This window comes from Salvelinus namaycush, chromosome 4, assembly GCF_016432855.1.
Source record: "Salvelinus namaycush isolate Seneca chromosome 4, SaNama_1.0, whole genome shotgun sequence".
Taxonomy (NCBI): Eukaryota; Metazoa; Chordata; class Actinopteri; order Salmoniformes; family Salmonidae; genus Salvelinus; species Salvelinus namaycush.
In genome coordinates, this window is record NC_052310.1 from 24,412,320 (window position 1) to 24,433,841 (window position 21,522).

The following is a 21,522-nucleotide window of genomic DNA, read 5'->3' on the forward strand; positions in this document are numbered from 1 at the left end:
CACACAAACGTGAGATGTCTGAGTTTGGGAAAGTGCTTAAAAGGGTGTGGGACCTGAAGTTGGAGATTGCTGAGTTTTTACAAATGAAAGGAAAATATGTGGATTTCCCTCAACTGCAAGATAAAGAATGGTTGGCTGATTTTGCCTTCACTGTGGACATCATGGCCCTCATGAATGAACTGAATTCCAAACTACAAGGGAAGAGCCTTTTTTCACATCAGATGTACAGCCTTGTCAAAGCCTTCAAGGGAAAATTACTCCTCCTGAAGCGCCAAGTAGAAGCCAATAATCTCACCCACCTTCCGACACTACTAGTCTGTTCCTCATCAGATGACCAGTCGTTTTGAGGATTTCAAAGTGTTGGAAAATGACATGCTGTTGGTTTTCTCTCCTTTCACCTTCAATGTGGATAACGCTCCCACTGACCTGCAACTTGAGCTTATCGATCTTCATTCAGTCTGATGCAGTGATTGGAGAACTATTCAAAACAATGTCACTGACGAGGTTCTATGCATCTCTCGATGAACAAAACTTTCCAAAGATTAGGAGTCATGCTCAGAAGGTGTTTGCACTGTTTGGGTCAACCTATGTACGTGAACAGACATTTTCAGTGATGAAATATAACAAGTCAAGGCACAGATCATCTCTTACTGACTCTCACCTCTCAGCAATCCTGCACATAGTTTCAGAAACTATACCTGACTTCACTGCTCTAGTCAATGCCCAGAGATTTCACACCTCACACTGATTGAGTAGTTTAAATGTAATGTTGACCTCCCTTTCTTGTGTTTGTGTGCATACCCGTTAACAAGAGTTATTTCCGTGGTGTTGAATGCACAGTGTACGTTTCCCTCCGTGTAGGTCCGTGGGGCGACGCACAATTGGCTTAGCGTCGTCCGGGTCCGGGTTAGGGAGGGTTTGGCCGGTAGGGATATGTGGATATTGTAAAGTGTAAAGTGTGTAAAGTGTATATTGTAAAGTGGTTGTTCCACTGGATATCATAAGGTGAATGCACCAATTTGTAAGTCGCTCTGGATAAGAGCGTCTGCTAAATGACTTAAATGTAAAATGTAAATGTGTAGTTCATTGCATGTTTAATAATGAAAATACCTACCAAAAGGAGAACATGGATGTGTTTTATTTCTGTGCATGTTAAAAAAGTAAAATAAGTAGCATATCTGGATGTGATTTACAGTAGATATATCTGTCAACACAGTCATACACATGATGTATAATCCTGTAATATTATTCTGGCCCGCAATGGCAAAAAAAATAATTCTAATGTGGCCCTCCATCGCAAATAATTGCCCAGGTCTGCTATAAACCATACGTACTTCCACTTGTACTGCATTTATGCCCTACATGTCTACTACCATATACATCAGATTCAGGATACCAATATTGAATAAATAGTATGACGTGTGAAAAACTATTACAAGCAATCAATATGCTACTGATAAAATATGCATCGCCAAAATGAGGGGGCACCTGGATTTGAACCGGGGACCTCTTGATCTGCAGTCAAATGCTCTACCACTGAGCTATACCCCCGTTAACGATAAACACTGAGATTTAAGAGGTTATGTAGGCTACACCACCATTGCCTTTGTAGCATTGTGATGTTCTAATAGTAAGATGTTTTATGAAGAAAGGCAGCAAAAACGAAAATATTTCTAAACACATCTACCAACACGGAAAATCTTTGATATGTTACAATGTAAATACGTGGCAATGTAAATCGCTGCCATGACCAAAGGAGCATGTTCTCAATTTAACACTAGGTCGATCAAACCATTCCAGGCGTTTGTCTAATTCCCCATAAAATAATAGGGGGTAACACATTTCTGGTTTCTATATTTGTGTATTTATGTATGTAACCTATTGTGTACTTTTTTAATGGGGGTGGGGGTTACATGTCATTTTTGTCATTTTGTCAACACATGGTATCATTGTTCTCTGAGTTTGTTTTATTTCTTTGATGGTTATTTGCCTAGCTACTAGTACATGTTGAAACTACTGCAACGCCCTAGAACTTGGCACACTCATTCAGGATTGCAACTTCAGTAGGTCTACCCCTAGACTACAAGTTGCGAATGACTTGAATACCATAACCATACTTGTGCCAATGTTGTTTATAACAGCAAATACAAGACACATCTGCTGTATTCCTTATAAGGTTATTACGGAGCAAATTGTCTGCTTGAAGGTTCTACATCATTACAGCGGTACCGCCTTCCCTCTCCGCTCTCCGAAAATAAGCCTCTCCCTCTCGCCTCATGACCGAGTTTTCATTTAATCAATTTCGTGAACGCGCGCGCCTAGTAAGAATTGTGCGCTGTCAAAAACCTGACTATTGGAATTTAGAATATCTGCCGATTTACCCGACGCTATTTTGGATAGGTTCACTTCAATAGGTCTACACCAGAATATTAATTTCATTGCGTCCCGTTATTTCTGATAGAGGATTTTCCCCTTTCGCCATGAATCCGTTATGTGGAAGATGCAGTAAAATGGTTTACCCCACGGAAAAAGTGAATTGTCTAGACAAGGTAAGGAGTGAGCATGATTCGAGCGCATTTTGGCCTACGCATATTCACAGAATAGAATAAACTATATTGAGGGAGTTAGCTATCTTCTTTGTGCAAGCGAATTTTGGGTGCATGGGTGGAAAAAACAATGAATGATACATTATCTAGTTGCACTAAAGGTTCATAAGTTTTGCCGTGTCAATACATTATAGTATAGTACATTATACTTAGTCTTTTGGAAAATGTACAATGGATAGGCTAGCCTATGATAACATTGTCTGATGTGGGTAGTATTCCTTATCTATCCAGCTCTAGCTAAATGTATCCAGTCCATATATAATAATATAATTTACTCCATGTTACATGTTAATCCCCTGTTTGGGAGCTGATTCATGTTGTAATAGGCTGTAACATGCAATTACAACTGCAAGGTGTGCATGACAAGCTAGACATCAATTCTCCTCTTTTACATGACCAGTGAATTGGAAGCTCAACAAATCTCTATGTCCCTCTCTACATCTACAACATGGTGATAATAACCCTGGTATTGTGAACAGTATGAACACAATTTTGTTGTGTGTGAAGCTCATTGCATTTGTCATAGCCCTGCCCAAGATCATATCATGTCTATTTTCAAACACTTGAGGTTTGTGGCATGTGCTTATCTACCAGATATGATTTTTGGTTATTGTTATTCTGTGTGTGTGTGTGTGTGTGGGTGGGTGGGTGTGGGTGTGTGTGTGTGTGTGTGTCAAATCTGGAACGTTGAAAGCACAAAAATCCCTCCAAATATATTTTACACTTGCTTTACGGATTTCTTCTAAATAAAGTCTGAAAACTCAATTTCCCATGTCACCCCACTCCGAGTCCACACGGGTCAGGAGGATATGGTGGTTTTGTGAGTCATGGAACGGTGGTGCAGCTGTTCTTTAATGTTAGAAGAATGGAATTTTCCCATGCTGTCATTGCAGATTACATTTAATTTGCCATTACACTTGGATTTGATTTTCCCATAGGACAAACATTCCAACAGTCATAGATTTAGTCATACTTGAGTCGTGACACTAGTCCTAAATCATGTAATTGAGCTATTTTACCCTAATATTCCCCCTCTCTCCCTGCTCCCTGTCTCCTTCCATCTCTCTACCCCATCCTTCCATCTTTCTCTCTCTTCATCTGTCCATCTCGCTCTCCCTCCATCTGTCCATCTCTCTCTCTCTCTCCCTCCCTCCCTTTCTCTCCATCCATTCTTCACAGTACTGGCATAAAGGATGTTTCAGCTGCGAGGTGTGCAAAATGACCCTTAACATGAAGAATTACCAAGGCTTCGACAAGAAACCCTACTGCAGTATGTGAGTATATCACACAGCATACCATTGATATTATCGTCCATGTTTGTATCTGTCTGGCAGGCACTGCAAGCACGTTGTCTGGTGTGCTAGGTGCTTTTCATTTGAATTTTCGTTCATGCAGGCAGGCAGACAGACAGATAGACAATGATCCCTCCAACTCCACTACAATGAGCTACGGGAATCACAAGACAGTAAGGCTATTGTCATGTCATTGAAAAGGTGATATAGAGAAGTGGGACTAGGCAGACAGACAGATGGGCGAAGGGAGGGAGGTTTAAAGAGACAGAGACAAATCTGTCATTCGTATGAGGATTGCTTCTGAGAGAGAGAGAGAGAGAGAGAGAGAGTGTCTTACAATTTCTCCCACACTCCCCTATGGTGACTAGATAAAATTAACCAAGAAAGGATTGTGCACAGGATGCATGACAGGGTGCAGTTGGCAAACTGACAAACACAGACATGCTGCGTGTCCATGTGTGCGCGCACACGTGTGTGTATGTGTGTACTCACAGTAGTGTGTGTGTGGTGGGATTAACTCCTAATCCAGGATGTATTTTACCTGTGTGCACACACCCTTCTCCAGAGGGGGGCATTATAGGAGGGCCTACTTAACATAGATTACCTTAGCTTCAACCACCCAAGTTTAGTTTGGTCAGTGCTCTGGAAAGGCCCAAAAATTCCACTGAAAATCAATTGACAGTGGAAAAAAAGCCCTAGAAGAAGAAAAAATGTACATTCTTACCCTGTGTATGTCTCTTCACATCCTGCTCTGATATCTCTTCTTTTTGGCTCTTTGTTTCAGGCACTACCCAAAGAGCTCCTTCACCTCTGTGATTGACACCCCAGAGAACCTGCGACTCAAACAGCAGAGCATGTTGAACAGCCAGGTTAGAACACAGATACTACTGAACTCTATGGGCCAGTTTCCTAGACAAAGAGTAAACCTAGTCCTGGACTAAAAAGCACAAAGTACTTTCAATGGAGATTTTCCAATGAAAAAGGCTTTTTTTACTGTAGTCCAGGACACTATCTGTGTGCAACTTGCCTATCTGTGTGTATATACCCATATAATTAATTAATTAATTGTACCTTTATTTAACTAGGCATGTCAGTTAAGAACAAATTCTTATTTACAATGACGGCCTACCTCCTCGGCCAAACCCTCCCCTACCCAGACGACGCTGGGCCAATTGTGCGCCGCCCTACGGGACTCCCGATCACGGCCGGTTGTGACACAGCCTGGGAACGAACCAGGGTCTGTAGTGACACCTCTAGAACTGCAATACAGTGCCTTAGACCGCTGTGCCACTCGGGAGGTATAAGTGTTTATAAGAGTGCAAAGGCCCTCAAATCAACATCTACGGCCTCTTTAACCAAATTGAAATTGAAACCAATTTATTTTAGACTGGGAATCAAAGACAACCCAGATTCACGTCCTGTGTGCAGAGATAGACTTCTAAATCCTGACATTAGACCTTACCTTGCAGGGCGCATACACACTTGGTGTCGTACTGTAACCTCTCTCTAACCTTTTCCTCCCGTCATTGCTACCCAGGTACCATAGTAATCTTTCTTTAATCCTGTGGCATGACCTCTTCTATCGTTCTTTTCCTCTCTCTATCTCCATCTCTTACTCCGTCACTCAGTAAGACAGATTGAACCCAGCTCTCTACCCCGCTGTCATGACAATTGGATTCCTTCTACAACTGATGAATCCTTCTTTACCCTCCTTAGAAACTAACACACACTCACACAGACACACACACACACTTCATTGACGTTTGCATGGCCCAATCTGAACTCACATATTAGTAATGAGGCCATGGAAACACACACACACACACACACACACGCACACGCGCACACGCACACGCGCACACGCGCACACGCACACGCACACACGCACACGCACACACGCACACGCACACACGCACACGCACACACGCACACGCACACACGCACACGCACACACGCACACGCACACACGCACACGCACACACGCACACGCACACACGCACACACAAACACATACGTTATCTATCCAGCAATTACCAACATGGATACTGCAGACACCCTACTGCAGAGACCCTACTGCAGAGGTTACCAACCTAGGGGTCGAGATAAAGTTTCCTAGGGGGTTTGCAGGGCCTTACTTGATTTGAGGGGTAAAAAAAACAATCCTTATTAAATAAACCAATGTATAATGATGAATATCTCTGCAATGCTTTAGGCTAGAAACAACCAACCATAAACTGCATAAGAAAGACACGACCCTGTTGGACATAGGGATATCCTCGGTTTGACATTCAGAGGCTGAGCTACAACCTTCAAATGAGTCACAAATATTTGTTGCCATCAATGGAGCTATTCACTTTCTGAAAACTGCACAAAACCATAAAGCATTTGGCTACTTTGATAGTCCCCGGTGTTCTGAATAAGAGGTTAAAATGGCTTATAATACACTATTACAACATATTTGGTAGGGAGATAACTTCAAATGAGCTAGACTTGATTTCCCCCATCATTATTATCATGAAATAGCATACCCAACAATAGATGTCATGTTAAACTACGTAAAATTGCTGAAAATTTGCATTAAATTAGCAAAGATTTCCTAGCGCTTCTAGGAATTTATCAAATGTAAAGTATGGTTGGGAACCCCTGTAAAAAGGTTGGGAACCCCTGTGGGGCCAATGTGATCATGGAGAAACTCAATATTAGGAAGGTGTTCTTAATGTTTTGTACACTCAGTGTACATTACCATGAACAAAGATGATCCAATCCAAGATGTACAATCCAATACAGAATCTCATGTGCATAATAACTCATAATCCTTTATGCATGTAGTTATAGCTTAAAGTGCATTATGCATAGCTAATAAGGCACTATGAATGTGTTTATAATGCATTATGAAGAAGGTATTCATAAGAAGTGTTACCTATAACTCTTCCCTAAAACAATAGTCATGGATAAGGCTGGTCTTATCTTTTTAGGCTGGTCTTATCTTTTCACTTGTTGTATGACATCACATTTTATGTTATGTTTCTGCATATGTACCAAGATGATTAAATAAACCTAAACCTATTACTAGCCACACTGATACCAGTAAATCCTCCCCACAGCCACAAAATGGTAGTCAAACGTGAATCAAATATTTGACTAAGGCTTTAAGGTCAAACCCCCCTATCGCTAAAGACCCCCTGTTCTGCTTGTCTTTCTCTATCACTATCTGTTCCTTTTTCTATTCCTTTATTTCTCCTTCTATCTCTCGTTTCTTCCTAGGAAACGGGAGTGTGTTTTGTGTGTTTTTAGGTTAGTAGCCACTATGCACACACAGCTGTACAGTATGTTTAGTATTAGCGAAAATATTAAGTGGGCAGTGTTATAAGTAATTCTTCCCACTACCATAGATGTTAAAGGTCCAATGCAGCTGTTTTTATATCGATATCAAATCATTTTTGGGTAACAATTAAGTACCTTGCTGTGTTGTTATCAATTAAAATCATCAAAAAGAAACAAAAATAGCTTCTTACCAAAGAGCAATTTCTCAAGCAACAATTTTGCTAGGACTGTCTGGGAGTGGGGAGCTGAAAACAACCTGTTATTGGGAAAGGTTTTGAACCAGATCCTATTCATTTACAAATTCCTAATCCAATGTTTGGAACTATCTTTCTTATTGGTCTATTAACTAATTTACTGGTGAAGTCACCAGGCAGGCCAACACTCCATCCCACCAAAACAGACAGAACTTTCACGCAGCCTTTTCAAACAGCTCTTACACTAAAAGGGCATTATCATCCTTTTCACAATTTCACAGTATTATTCCAACCACATAGTGTGGAAATATATATTTAAAACACAGGGAAATATAGTTTTTGACTGCACTGGGCCTTTAATGATAGTAGATACAGCCGTATCTCAAAGATTAGCAATTCACATTTAAGTGAAAAAAATGCCTTGTCTGTCAATTTGGTAAAACTTTTAGAGGAAGGTTTGACAAAAGGGAAATGTTAATGTAATGTTAAACAATATAAATGTTTAGTAACTTCTTAGAATCCTCCTATTGTAGGAGGGTACTTTCTGTAAACACTGTATGGTCCTTTCCCCCTCACTCTCACTCACCCGAGCAAGGCCTTTTTATTGTTCATAAACCATAACCATAAAAGTCGATGCACCCCTGCTCTCCCTCACTGAGAAAGCATATTCCTCATAGCATAGCAAGCACATGACTCACATCTGAGTGTGTGTGTGTGTGTGTGTGTGTGTGTGTGTGTGTGTGTGTGTGTGTGTGTGTGTGTGTGTGTGTGTGTGTGTGTGTGTGTGTGTGTGTGTGTGTGTGTGTGTGTGTGTGTGTGTGTGTGTGTGTGTGTGTGTCAAGGAGGAGTTCTCTCTTCTCTGCTATGGGTTGTTGTTAATGACTTTAGTACTTGTGGCTCCCAGCAGTTGGAGGCTTTAAAATTACGGGGTGGATCTGTGGATCCGAATTCTTTGGAACCTTCTTCCTGACAGCTAAAAGTTCGAAGCATTTCCGCATGTGCCAAATTCTCCACTATACTCAGTTTCTGCTCTACTTGTTTGGGTGCCTAGAACAGGCTACTCTGGTGAATCTCAGTGAGGAATGGAGAATGGTGCTCGTTTATTAAAGTTATATCAAAGCTGAATCAATGTCTGCAAGATCACATAATGATAGTACTCATATCCAAATACATACATAAAATAACCAAATATAATAGCATAGTAAAACGTCATTTTTTATGAAATTTTAGGATGATTGTGCAAATGGTCAAATGTTTATCTTATGCGGCCAAAAGTCAACAGCGTGCACCATTAGGTGCTGTTGCGGTGACCGTATTAACGCCACACCGGCAGTCGTGAGTCATGACCGCAGTAAAATTCCATGTGACCGTTGAGTCACGGTAATCTCCTTTTATGAACTCTGGACATGCGTTGATAGTACACAACTTGCTAACGACCATCAGGTCCTAATGGCCTGGTACTCAGGACTCTATTGTCCCTCTAACCACTCTGACATCAATGCAAATGCAATCGAAAATCACATCACACACTTATCATCAAAACAGTATCATGCTTTTAAAACTCACCTCAATGTGATGATCAATTTGAAGAAAGACGTTCAACAGTAGGTTGAAACTGAGTGTAAAACATGGTCGTTGTGGATGTTGTTTCAAAGCCTAGCACAATGAAATAGACAGCGCTTTCTAAGGTGACGATTAATTCAAAACATCAATACACATGTTAGAGCTTATTCTTAGGCATATGAGCCCAAGCCTCAAAGGCTTACAGTTAGCCTACAATTATAGTGAATTTGTATTTGATTTTGAACAGCCTAGTAATAGGGCATTTTTTATATTTTCATAATTCATTGGGTGACACATTACCTCTAGCTATACAGAGTATCTCACCACCATGCGTTTCCATCTACTCCTGGAGAGGGGCTGTCAACAGTTTAGTGAAATATGTTTCGTTGCGAAAACATGTTACTATCAATGTTGCCGAACAGATTTCACATGGTTTCTCAAATTAAGCACTGGGTAGCTGCAGGAACAGGGCTGGAGAGCCCATGGCATACAGAGTTTGGGGCGGAATATCACCTGTCACGCAGCGAGAGCATGCCCCTCAAACAGTGGTTGATACATGGAGTGAAATAAGTGTTGTTATATGTATTTCTCAGCTGCTCATATTAAGCACATGCTCCACTATAAAACCGAGTGCTGCCTTCATTCGCTATTCGAGTGCATACGGACGACATGTCTTTTTCCCCTGCCCATTTTATAATGGGCCATTGTAAATCTAAACTAGTTTTACATATTAATAAAGACAATATTACATTGAGAACAGTTTGATGGGTGAAGATATGATAACTTGATGAAAGTGAGGCAAGCTTTTTTTTTTGACTTTCTCAAATCATCAAGTGCCTATATTCGTATCATGTAGCCCGTATATGTTTTGATTTCTAAGACATTGTAAGGTTTGTATCATTCACAATTAAAGTTGGCAAATAACTCTAAATCTAGCGTATAGGACCTGTAACAAATGATCACGTTAACGCTCAACATAGCCACTTCATATGCGCCCTCGCTCCAGAATGGGAAAAATATCCTTTCTATTTTATTCAGCTAAGTTCAATTATATTATTTTTACTATAAAATCATATAATATATTTAATGGCACAGGACATATCTTGTCAGCTAAATTAACAAGCCTACAGCCTATGACATGGTGCATTGCCAGATAACATACAGTAGGCCAACTCAAATTCTGTTCTTCTGAAATACATTTTCTTCATATCATGTTTCTTTAGACCTGACTAAAATAAATATTTGATTTATTGTGATGATGAATATTAAATTGATTTATTATACTTTTTTAAAATGTAAATGTTTCAAAGGCGTGCATAAAGCGTTTTGTATGCAGCTAAACTTGTTTATGTTAATTAACGGTCAATTACCGCCAGACCGGCAGACTTTTGCATGACAATAACCAGCTGACAAAATCTCGTGACTGCCACAGCCCTACCCACCACTAGGCAAAATATGTGTTTTGATTGAAACAAAACACAGGTATGCTACAGTTTGTAAACACCATCTGCTCTAAAATCCACTCACTGTACTTAATCCAGAATAACAATGTACCTCAAAACAACACTGTACATAACTCAAGAAGATCTAGATGCATGTTTCTGTGAAAATTATTGAGATGAAATGGTGTCGTGGAAAAATTGCAAGATGATGTTATAATGCTTGTAAGATAATGTTATAATGCTTGTATTAGATTATAATAGTTGTTACATTCGACAGAATAGAGTATTGTGTGTGTTCCACTGAGGATGGGCCTCTATGAGATAGCACTGACAGAGGAGATTTACGATTTCTTTGGGTAATGAAGCCTAAAGAGCATTCCAGATAGTAAAGGTAATGTTTTCGTGCTATACCGTACCAGGGTGAGACGGGTTCCAGTTTGGAGTAGGAGGGGGCCAGACACTGGTCTTTACAATGAGAACTGTTGACACAGCAGTAACTGTCTGCTATGTTTTATAGATATCTTTCATACAAGTCTTAACCTCTGTGAACTGTTCCTAAGATCTGTGGTTCGTCATGTAAGTTGAGAGGGGTATATCTTGGCTATAAAAGATCTTTGTATTTTTCTGTAGTCACTCTCAATGGTTCGTTATAGATAGTGAATTGTTGAAAGTCAAAGGCTAAAGCTTAAAGCTTATTAAAGATGTAGTTTAAGTATAACTCTGACTGGTGTGTAGTTTGTAACTATCCTCATTTGGTAATACAGGAAAATGCCACCACAATGGTTGACATTCAGATGCTGCATGGACGTTTCACTGGTAAAACGTATCATTCACGATTTGTCACGCCTGCTCCCGCTCTCCCTCCCTGGCGCTCGAGGGCGCTAGGCTGCACAGCATTGCGCATTCCTGCCACCATCATTACGCACACCTGCTCCCCTCGTCACGCGCATCAGCGATTCATTGCACTCACCTGGACTCAATCGCCTGTGTTCCTCCCCTTTATCTGTCTGTTCCCCAGCTCTGTTCCCCGCTTCAGCATTAATGTTCGCTTGTAATTTTCTTCCCTGGTTCTGACGCTGTTCCTGTCCTGTTCCATGTCTGTGCTATATTAAATGTTCTACTCCCCGTTCCTGCTTCTCATCTCCAGCATTGGTTCTTACACGTTTGACAGTTCGAAATGTGAAGCGAGGGTGACCATAAAAATGTGTGTGCAAATTAGGGGTAAAGAAGCACATGCACAGAATCTGATTCAGATCTTCAGCTCTGGGGAAGACCATTCCATGGGCAACCTTACAAATATTAGAGCAGAGGCAACGGTATGGAGTCACCATTGGTTTATTTTACAAAAAAGTATTGGAATATTAGCTGGATGACCAGACTCTCTGGATGCCTCTTCCCAATAGCCAAGCAACCTTCTGCGCATGTTATACTTTATTCACAAATGTTTTTATGTAGCTCCGGTAGCTCCACTGCTGCTTTCCCCTCCCTTCCAGTTCTCACTCACCCCCTGGCGATGATCAGACGTCTTTGTCTGTTACAGCCTACGACATGTTGTACAAACTTCTTTGTCTGTTGTAGGCCTAACTATAAACGGCATGATCACAAACACAAATCGAATTTAACTTCTTACGGCTGAAATCCCGTTAACGGGATCGATATGACAACAGCCAGTGAAAGTGCAGGGCGCCAAATTCAAACAACAGAAATCTCATAATTAAAATTCCTCAAACATACAAGTATTATACATCATTTTAAAGATAAACTTGTTGTTAATCACACCACAGTTGTCACGGCTGTCTAAGGGTGAGAGAGTGGACCAAGGCGCAGCGTGTGAAAAATACATATTCTCTTTATTATAAAGAAGAAAAACGAAACTAAACAACAAATAGACGAACGTGAAGCTATATAAATGAACTAGGTGCACACATGCAACATAGAACATAGACACAGACAATTACCCACAAAACCCCAATGCCTATGACTGCCTTAAATATGGCTCTCAATCAGAGACAATGAACCACAGCTGCCTCTAATTGAGAACCAATCTAGGCAGCCATAGACATAACTAGACAACTACACTAGACACTACAAAAACACATACATTCCCCATGTCACACCCTGACCTAACTAAAAAACATAAAGAAAACAAAGAATACTAAGGCCAGGGCGTGACAGTACCCCCCCCCAAAGGTGCGGACTCCGACCGCACAAACTGACATAGAAAGAGGAGGGTCCGGGGTGGGCCCTATCATGGCGGCGGCTCGGGTGCGGGACGTGGCCCCCACTTCACCATTGTCAATACCCGCTTTGGTAGCCTCCTCCAAATGGCCACCCTCCAAATTAACCCCACTGGATTAGGGGGCAGCACCGGACTGAGGGGCAACACAGGAATGAGGGGCAGCTCCGGACTGAGGGGCGGCAGCTCCGGACTGAGGGACGGCAGCTCCGGACTGAGGGACGGCAGCTCCGGACTGGCTGACGGCTCTGGCTGGTCATGGCTGGCTGACGGCTCTGGCTGGTCATGGCTGGCGGACGGCTCTGGCTGGTCATGGCTGGCGGACGGCTCTGGCTGGTCATGGCTGGCGGACGGCTCTGGCTGATCCTGTCTGGCGGAAGGCTCTGGCTGATCCTGTCTGGCGGAAGGCTCTGGCTGATCCTGTCTGGCGGAAGGCTCTGGCTGATCCTGTCTGGCGGAAGGCTCTGGCTGCTCCTGTCTGGCGGAAGGCTCTGGCTGCTCCTGTCTGGCGGAAGGCTCTGGCTGCTCCTGTCTGGCGGAAGGCTCTGGCTGCTCCTGTCTGGCGGAAGGCTCTGGCTGCTCCTGTCTGGCGGAAGGCTCTAGCGGCTCCTGTCTGGCGGACGGCTCTGAAGGCTCATGGCAGACGGGCGGCTTTGAAGGCTCAGTCCAGACGGGCAGTTCATGCGGCGCTTGGCAGACGGACAGTTCAGACGGTGTTGGGCAGACGGGCAGTTCAGGCACCGTTGGGCAGACGGGCAGTTCAGGCGCCGTTGGGCAGACGGGCAGTTCAGGCGCCGCTGGGCAGACGGGCAGTTCAGGCGCCGCTGGGCAGACGGGCAGTTCAGGCACCGCTGGGCAGACGGCAGACTCTGGCCGGCTGAGACGCACTGTAGGCCTGGTGCGTGGTGCCGGAACTGGAGGCACCGGGTTAAGGACACGCACCTTCAGGCTAGTGCGGGGAACAACAACAGGACGCACAGGACTCTGGGGACACACAGGAGGCTTGGTGCGTGGTGCCGGAACTGGTGGTACCGGGCTGGAGACACGCACCATAGGGCGAGTGCGTGGAGGAGGAACAGGGCTCTGGAGACACACTGGAAGCCTGGTGCGTGGTGTAGGCACTGGTGGTACTGGGCTGGGGCGGGGAGGTGGCGCCGGAAATACCGGACCGTGCAGGCGTACTGGCTCCCTTGAGCACTGAGCCTGCCCAACCTTACCTGGTTGTATGCTCCCCGTCGCCTGACCAGTGCGGGGAGGTGGAATAACCCGCACAGGGCTATGTAGGCGAACCGGGGACACCATGCGTAAGGCTGGTGCCATGTAAGCCGGCCCGAGGAGACACACTGGTGGCCAGATGCGTTGGGCCGGCTTCATGACATCCGGCTCAACGCTCAATCTAGCCCGGCCAATACGTGGAGCTGGAATGTACCGAACCGGGCTATGCACGCGTACAGGAGACACCATGCGCTCTACTGCGTAACACGGTGTCTGCCCGTACTCTCGCTCTCCACGGTAAGTACAGGGAGTATGCGCAGGTCTCCTACCTGACTTCGCCACACTCCCTTTAAGCCCCCCCCAATAAATTTTTGGGTAGTACTCACGGGCTTCCAGCCTTGCCTCCGTGCTGCCTCCTCATATCGCCTCCTCTCGGCTTTCGCTGCCTCCAGCTCAGCTTTGGGGCGGCGATATTCTCCTGGTTGAGCCCAAGGTCCCTTACCATCCAATTCGTCCTCCCATGTCCAGAAATCCTGTGTAGGTGGGTCCTGTTGCCGCTTGACACGCCGCTTGGTCCGATTTAGGTGGGTAATTCTGTCACGGCTGTCTAAGGGTGAGAGAGTGGACCAAGGCGCAGCGTGTGAAAAATACATATTCTCTTTATTATAAAGAAGAAAAACGAAACTAAACAACAAATAGACGAACGTGAAGCTATATAAATGAACTAGGTGCACACATGCAACATAGAACATACACAGACAATTACCCACAAAACCCCAATGCCTATGACTGCCTTAAATATGGCTCTCAATCAGAGACAATGAACCACAGCTGCCTCTAATTGAGAACCAATCTAGGCAGCCATAGACATAACTAGACAACTACACTAGACACTACAAAAACACATTCCCCATGTCACACCCTGACCTAACTAAAAAACATAAAGAAAACAAAGAATACTAAGGCCAGGGCGTGACAACAGTGTCCGATTTCAAAAAGGTTTTACGATGAAAGCATACCATGCAATTATGTTAGGTCAGCATCTAGTCACAGAAAAACACAGCCATTTTTCCAGCCAAAGAGAGGAGTCACAAAAAGCAGAAATAGAGATAAAATGAATCACTAACCTTTGATGATCTTCATCAGATGACACTCATAGGACTTCATGCTACACAATACATGTATGTTTTGTTCAATAAAGTTCATATTTATAACCAAAAATCTCAGTTTACATTGGCGCGTTATGTTCAGTAATGTTTTGCTTCCAAAACATTCGGTGATTTTGCAGAGAGCCACATCAATTTACAGAAATACTCATAATAAACATTGATAAAAGATACAAGTGTTATGCATGGAATTATAGATAAACTTCTCCTTAATGCAACCGCTGTGTCAGATTTCAAAAAAGCTTTACGGATAGCATTATAAATATTAACTTACCTTTGATGATCTTCATCAGAATGCACTCCCAGGAATCCCAGTTCCACAATAAATGTTTGTTTTGTTCGATAAAGTCCATAATTTATGTCCAAATACCTCCTTTTTGTTTGCGCGTTTAGTTCACAAATCCAAATTCATGAGGCACAGGCCAGACGAAAAGTCAAAAAGTTCCATTACAGTTCGTAGAAACATGTCAAACGATGTATAGAATCAATCTTTAGGATGTTTTTAACATATATCTTCAATAATGTTAAAGAATTCCTTTGTATTTTTAGAAAGGAAAATGAACGCAGCTACCTCTCACGAGTGCACTCCTGACTGAGCTCATGGCATTCTGCCAGACCTCTTAGTCACTCAGCTCTTATTCTCTCCCCCTTCACAGTAGAAGCCTGAAACAAGGTTCTAAAGACTGTTGACATCTAGTGGAAGCCGTAGGAAGTGCAATATGACCCCATAGACACTGTATATTGGATAGGCAAAGACTTGAAAACCTACAAACCTCAGATTTCCCACTTCCTGGTTGGATTTTTTCTCGTGTTTTTGCCTGCCATATGAGTTCTGTTTTACTCACAGACATCATTCAAACAGTTTTAGAAACTTCAGAGTGTTTTCTATCCAAATCTACTAATAATATTCATATTTTAGCTTCTGGGCCTGAGTAGCAGGCAGTTTACTCTGGGCACCTTATTCATCCAAGCTACTCAATACTGCCCCCAGCCATAAGAAGTTAACACCCACACACATTGGTGGTCCAATCCGGCCTGCGGGTGGTTTGAGTAAAAATATAATCATAATATGTATATATACACTACATGACCAACATCTCTTTCCAAATCATAGGCATTAATATGGAGTTGGCCACCCCTTTGCTGCTATAACAACCTCCACTCTTCTGGGAAGGCTTTTCACTAGATGTTGGAACATTGCTGCGGGGATTTGCTTCCATAGTGACGTCGGGCACGGATGTTGGGCGATTCGTCCTGGCTCGCAGTCTGTGTTCCAATTCATCCCAAAGGTGTTTGATGGGGTTGAGGTCTTCCATACCGATCTCAAAACCATTTCTATATGGACCTCGCTTTGTGCACGGGGACATTGTCATGCTGAAAGAGGAAAGGGCCTTCCCCAAACTGTTGCCACAAAGTTGGAAGCACAGAATCGTCTAGAATGTCATTGTATGCTGTAGCGTTAAAATGTCCCTTCACTGGAACTAAGGGGCCTAGCCCGAACCATGAAAAACCGCCCCAGACCATTATTCCTCCTCCACCATACTTCACAGTTGGCACTATGCATTGGGGCAGATAGCATTCTCCTGGCATCCACCAAACCCAGATTAGTCCGTTGGACTGCCAGATGGTGAAGTGTGATTCATCACCAGAGAATGCGTTTCCACTGCTCCAGAGTCCAATGGCGGTGAGCTTTACACCCCTCCAGCCGACACTTGGCATTATGCATGGTGATCTTAGGCTTGTTTGCGGCTGCTTGGCCATGGAAACCCATTTCATGAAGCTCCCGATAAACTGTTATTGTGCTGAAGTTGCTTCCAGAGGCCGTTTGGAACTCGGTAGTGAGTGTTGCAACCGAGGACAGACGATTTTTACGTGCTATGCATTTCAGCACTCAGCAGTCCTGTTCTGTGAGCTTGTGTGGCCTACCACTTTGCGGCAGAGTCGTTGTTGCTCCTAGACGTTTCCACTTTACAATAACAGCACTTACAGTTGACCGGGGCAACTCTAGCAGGGCAGAAATTTGACAAATTGACTTGTTGGAAATGTGGCATCCTATGATGGTGCCATGTTGAAAGTCACTGAGCTCTTCAGTAAGGCCATTCTACTGCCAATGTTTTTCTATGTAGATTGCATGGCTGTATGCTCGATATGAGCATCCCTGCCCTAAATTTGACATATGCACTAAGGTTGTACAGCAAACTCAGTTTATTAAATCTGCCACTGCTATTGATACACTGTACAACATTTAAAGTTGAGTCAAATAACAAAAAATCAGGGCAATCAGCTGCAACATGATTTCTAGTTCACATCTTGTTGCATTCGCATTTGTGGCTAATGTTAGTTAGGTGACTACGTTAGCTAGGCTAAGGTTTAGGGTTCAGACCTGGGCAGAAATTAGTTCTGTTTTGTAGTTTATTTTAAAATACCAACTTTTAAAATACTCAAGGTAGTCAAATATAGTTTATATAGAGCTTCAACTAAAAGGCAACTGTTTTCTTTGATATTCAAATTCAGAAAAACAAATAATATTTGAAAGTATTTTTGAATACCTCTCAGAAAACCAAATAATATTTGAAGGTATTTGAATATAATGATCATACGCACATGGTTTGGAGGGTTCTTAGATATTCAGTTTAATATAGTTTATAGCCTAAAATGAAATACATGAGGGACATGTGTCACGGCCGTTTAAAGGAGTGGACCAAGGCGCAGCGTTTTGAGCGTACATACTTGTTTATTTAACGTTGTCGCCAACAAAACAATAAACAACCAACCGACACGTGAAGCCAACGTAGTGCTCACAGGCAACTAAACATGGACAACTACCCACAAAACCAACATGGAAAATGGCAACCTAAATAGGCTCCCCAATCAGAGACAACGATAAACAGCTGTCTCTGATTGGGAACCCATTCAGGCCACCATAAACCTACATACCCCTAGACAATACAAAATCCCCATAGATAACCAAAAAACCATAGACAAGACAAAAACCCCTAGACAATACAAAAACTAAACAAACCACCCTTGTCACACCCTGACCTAACCAAATAATAAAGAAAGCAAATATAACTAAAGTCAGGGCGTGACAACATGGAATCACCTCAACATTAGAGTAGACCACTTTTGCAGCTTCAAAATGACTAACAAATATATTTTCATATTGAGTGAGACATAAGGTAGTACAGTAATTCTTTACATCAAGTTCCTATACATGTGCTGTAACTTTGTGATTATTACAATAACAACATTGTTTTTACATAGGACTTTGGAAATGGCTTTATAATTGCATAATAATGGAGTTATTACATAATTGGAATATGGGGCAGTCACTATACCTTGTGTACGGTTGTTACAAAACTCTCAGCTCATTGCTATGCAATTAAAATGCAATTACCAAAGTGTTATGTAACAACATGCTAATAAAATGTTACTCCAAAGGTAATTACAGTTGTATTAAAAAGGCACAAGAACAGTTTAATGTTAAGTGTTACTGAGAATGCTAACAGGAACAAAAAATGGGTATTAAGTATCGAAAGGAAACAAAATATCCCAAAACTGCCTTCTTGAATCAACTACAGCCAAGAAGATCATGTTAGTTTAAATTCTGAGTAAACCATCCCTTTAAAGATGGTATAGTGTGTGTTTGAAACAAGAACCCTTAACCTCAGATCGACAAAGAGGTTAGAAGTTGTTTTTTTGCTAAGCATCCAACTTGCTGTTTGCAATATTTGCAAATGGCTTTGAATTACTCTGTCAGTATTTTCAGGTATGGTCAAATTAATTGCAGACTTCAACGTTTTCAGTGGCATGTTGAAAGAGTCATACAGTAGTTGAGCGTCATAACTTATTTGTACTTATCGGTACAAAATATTGGTAGTAATTTTTGGGATCTGTATTCAAATAGTTGTAGTCACCTCCAAAGGAACTATGTGTTCCCCGGGTAAAATAGTTACTTTCCACAAAGCATAGTAAAACTATAATTATTCCAGGTCTGTTAGGGTTAGGTTGAGGGTTAACTAACATGCTAAGTAGTTGCACAACACTATGGTTGAGGTTAGCTAAAGTTGTGGTTAGCTTAAGTTGCTTTTTAGCTAAAGTACTCAAGTTGTCCCAGACGCGATTCAAACACGCAACCTTTGGTTTGCTAGACGTTTGCATTATATGCCACACATCCTCCCCGACCATCCTCCATTCTAGGGTTTTGCTAAATTTAGCTGTTAAGTACCAGAGTCCTGCCAAAAGCTCACACTGAATGAGGCCTGAGCCTTTTGCCTTTATCATGACTTCACTGACATTTAGGCAGATAGCTAGTAAACTTACAATTAGCAAGTGATACGGCCGATTAGCTCATATGGTAATTAGCTAGGTAGTTGGCTAGCTTGCTAATTTAGTCAGCCAGTTAGCTAACATAAATACGCCTGCCCATAAATCAACAGAACCGCTTTGAAAATGCCGGCTGTCAATGAAAGAGAACAGACTGTCTGTTTGACAAACATGAACCACACAGACAGGAGAAAATAACTACTTTCTAAAGGCAAATTCAAGCATAGCTAGCTAGATAGCTACTAGCTAACGTTAGTTATGCTATCGCTACCTGTCCTATTTGTTTCCAAGTGCTAGCTAGCTAGCCTAGCGTTAGCACATCGCAGAGATTTCAGATTGTGTGAGAGCAGAGCAACAACGTGAAATAAAATGTACAACCCTCATAGCGATACAATCAACACGTGTTGCTTGCCATGAGTGAGAATGTATTATCTATACCACTTCTATAAATGATCTTTTTCTCCTTCAACAAAGATGAAAATTAGCCGTTAGCAGGTGCCATATTACAGGACATGTACCAAATTAGCTTCCCTTCATTTTGACTGTAAGATTGGTTTTAATTATATCAACAACACCCTTCTTAAATATTCAAACGGAAGTTGAAGGTCACAATTAATCTTTCTCTGTGATTCGAGTGTCACTATTGACAACTTTGTTGGATTTCTTGAAATGTCTGTTCAATAGTTGTCTATGGCAGAATTATCATTTTAAAAACCTATCTTCATGAAAGAACTGGTGAACGGATCTGGGTGTTGTGGTGAGCATTTAGGGAATGTAGTTCTTTGTGGACGTGAGCAATTTCGTTCCAGAATATGGAGGGTTCACGGAGAAAAGACGAGGAGAAAAAGTATATTTAACATGAATGCATGGCCCAATCAACACTATCGTAACCACTAATGTTATAATTGTAGTACAGTATTTCTATTTCAGCCCTCCTACTGAAGTGTAATGGCTCATGTGTGTCTGTATGACATACAGTAAGTAAGCAAGTGAGGAAATGTTGTTAGTACGTGAGGTTTTCTGTAAACCCGTGTGTGTGTGTTTCTGTGTGCGTGCGTGCGTTTGCGTGTGTCAGGCGCTGTACAAAGAGGAGTTTGAGAAGAACAAGGGGAAAGGCTTCAGCGTGGTGGCCGACACACCGGAGATGCAGAGAGTGAAGAAAACGCAAGACCAGATCAGCAACGTAAGTCTATTAACTCTGTATCTACATTTTCAAAAACAGAACTAAACCAGTATCGAATCAACATTCCTAATGAACTACACCCACTTCCCCATCTCCCCCTCTTCTCACTTTGGACCAAAAGATTTTAGCTGCAAAGGTCATTGCTACTAGCCTGGTCCCACATCTGTTTACGCTTAATACGTTTACAGATCTGGGACCAAGCACCATTGCTAATAGTGCTACGTACAAAACGGCAGTTCTTCTTTGCAGGCTGTACTGTTTTGTGCTCTCCCTTATCCTTTTTCCATCAGCAAACATAAACACATTTTCTCCTGACTGACCAAACTAATAGACAGATTTTGTCAAATGGACTGGCTCAATCTATCTCATTCCATCTCTATATCATATATCAGATAAGGCTAAAAGAATGAGACTGTTAGAGACTGTGGTATTCCCTAGAGGTATAATGGAGAGCCATGGCTAGAATTCAACACTATCTCTCCTCATTCCACTCTGCTACTGCTGCTCCAAGGAGAGAAAGAGAGTGAGAGAGAGAGAGAGATACGAAAGAGGAAGGGGGTAGTGAGAGAGAGAGAGAGAGAAGGGGGAGAGAGAGAAGAGGGATAGAGAGAAGGGAGTGGGAAGAGGAAGGGGGTAGAGAGAGAGAGAGAGAGAGAGAGAGTATAGAAAAAGGCAAGAGAGAGAGTATAGAAAAAGGCAAGAGAGAGAGAGAGAGTATAGAAAAAGGCAAGAGAGAGAGAGAGTATAGAAAAAGGCAAGAGAGAGAGTATAGAAAAAGGCAAGAGAGAGAGAGAGTATAGAAAAAGGCGAGAGAGAGAGAGAGTATAGAAAAGGCAAGAGAGAGAGTATAGAAAAAGGCAAGAGAGAGAGAGAGTGAGAGTATAGAAAAAGGCAAGAGAGAGAGTGAGAGTATAGAAAAAGGCAAGAGAGAGAGAGAGAGAGTGAGAGTGTCTATCTGGGGAACAGCAGAAAACT

At 42.4% G+C, this 21,522-nt stretch overlaps 1 protein-coding gene and 1 non-coding gene across 2 annotated transcripts in view; one reads left to right on the plus strand and one right to left on the minus strand.

Moving 5' to 3' along the window:
- Nucleotides 1-1,479: 1,479 nt before the first annotated feature.
- Nucleotides 1,480-1,551, minus strand: trnac-gca. The gene has a single exon. It is a non-coding gene; the product is annotated as a tRNA-Cys (tRNA).
- A 731-nt stretch (nucleotides 1,552-2,282) lies between these two features.
- LOC120046365 (LIM and SH3 domain protein 1-like) overlaps nucleotides 2,283-21,522 on the plus strand; it is a 41,409-nt gene continuing 22,169 nt past the window's right edge. Inside the window, exons 1-4 of the mRNA XM_038991544.1 lie at nucleotides 2,283-2,549; nucleotides 3,786-3,880; nucleotides 4,683-4,767; nucleotides 20,440-20,547. Of these exons, the coding sequence (XP_038847472.1) occupies nucleotides 2,481-2,549; nucleotides 3,786-3,880; nucleotides 4,683-4,767; nucleotides 20,440-20,547 (357 nt within the window). The 5' untranslated portion in view covers nucleotides 2,283-2,480. The remainder of the gene's footprint in view (nucleotides 2,550-3,785; nucleotides 3,881-4,682; nucleotides 4,768-20,439; nucleotides 20,548-21,522) is intronic.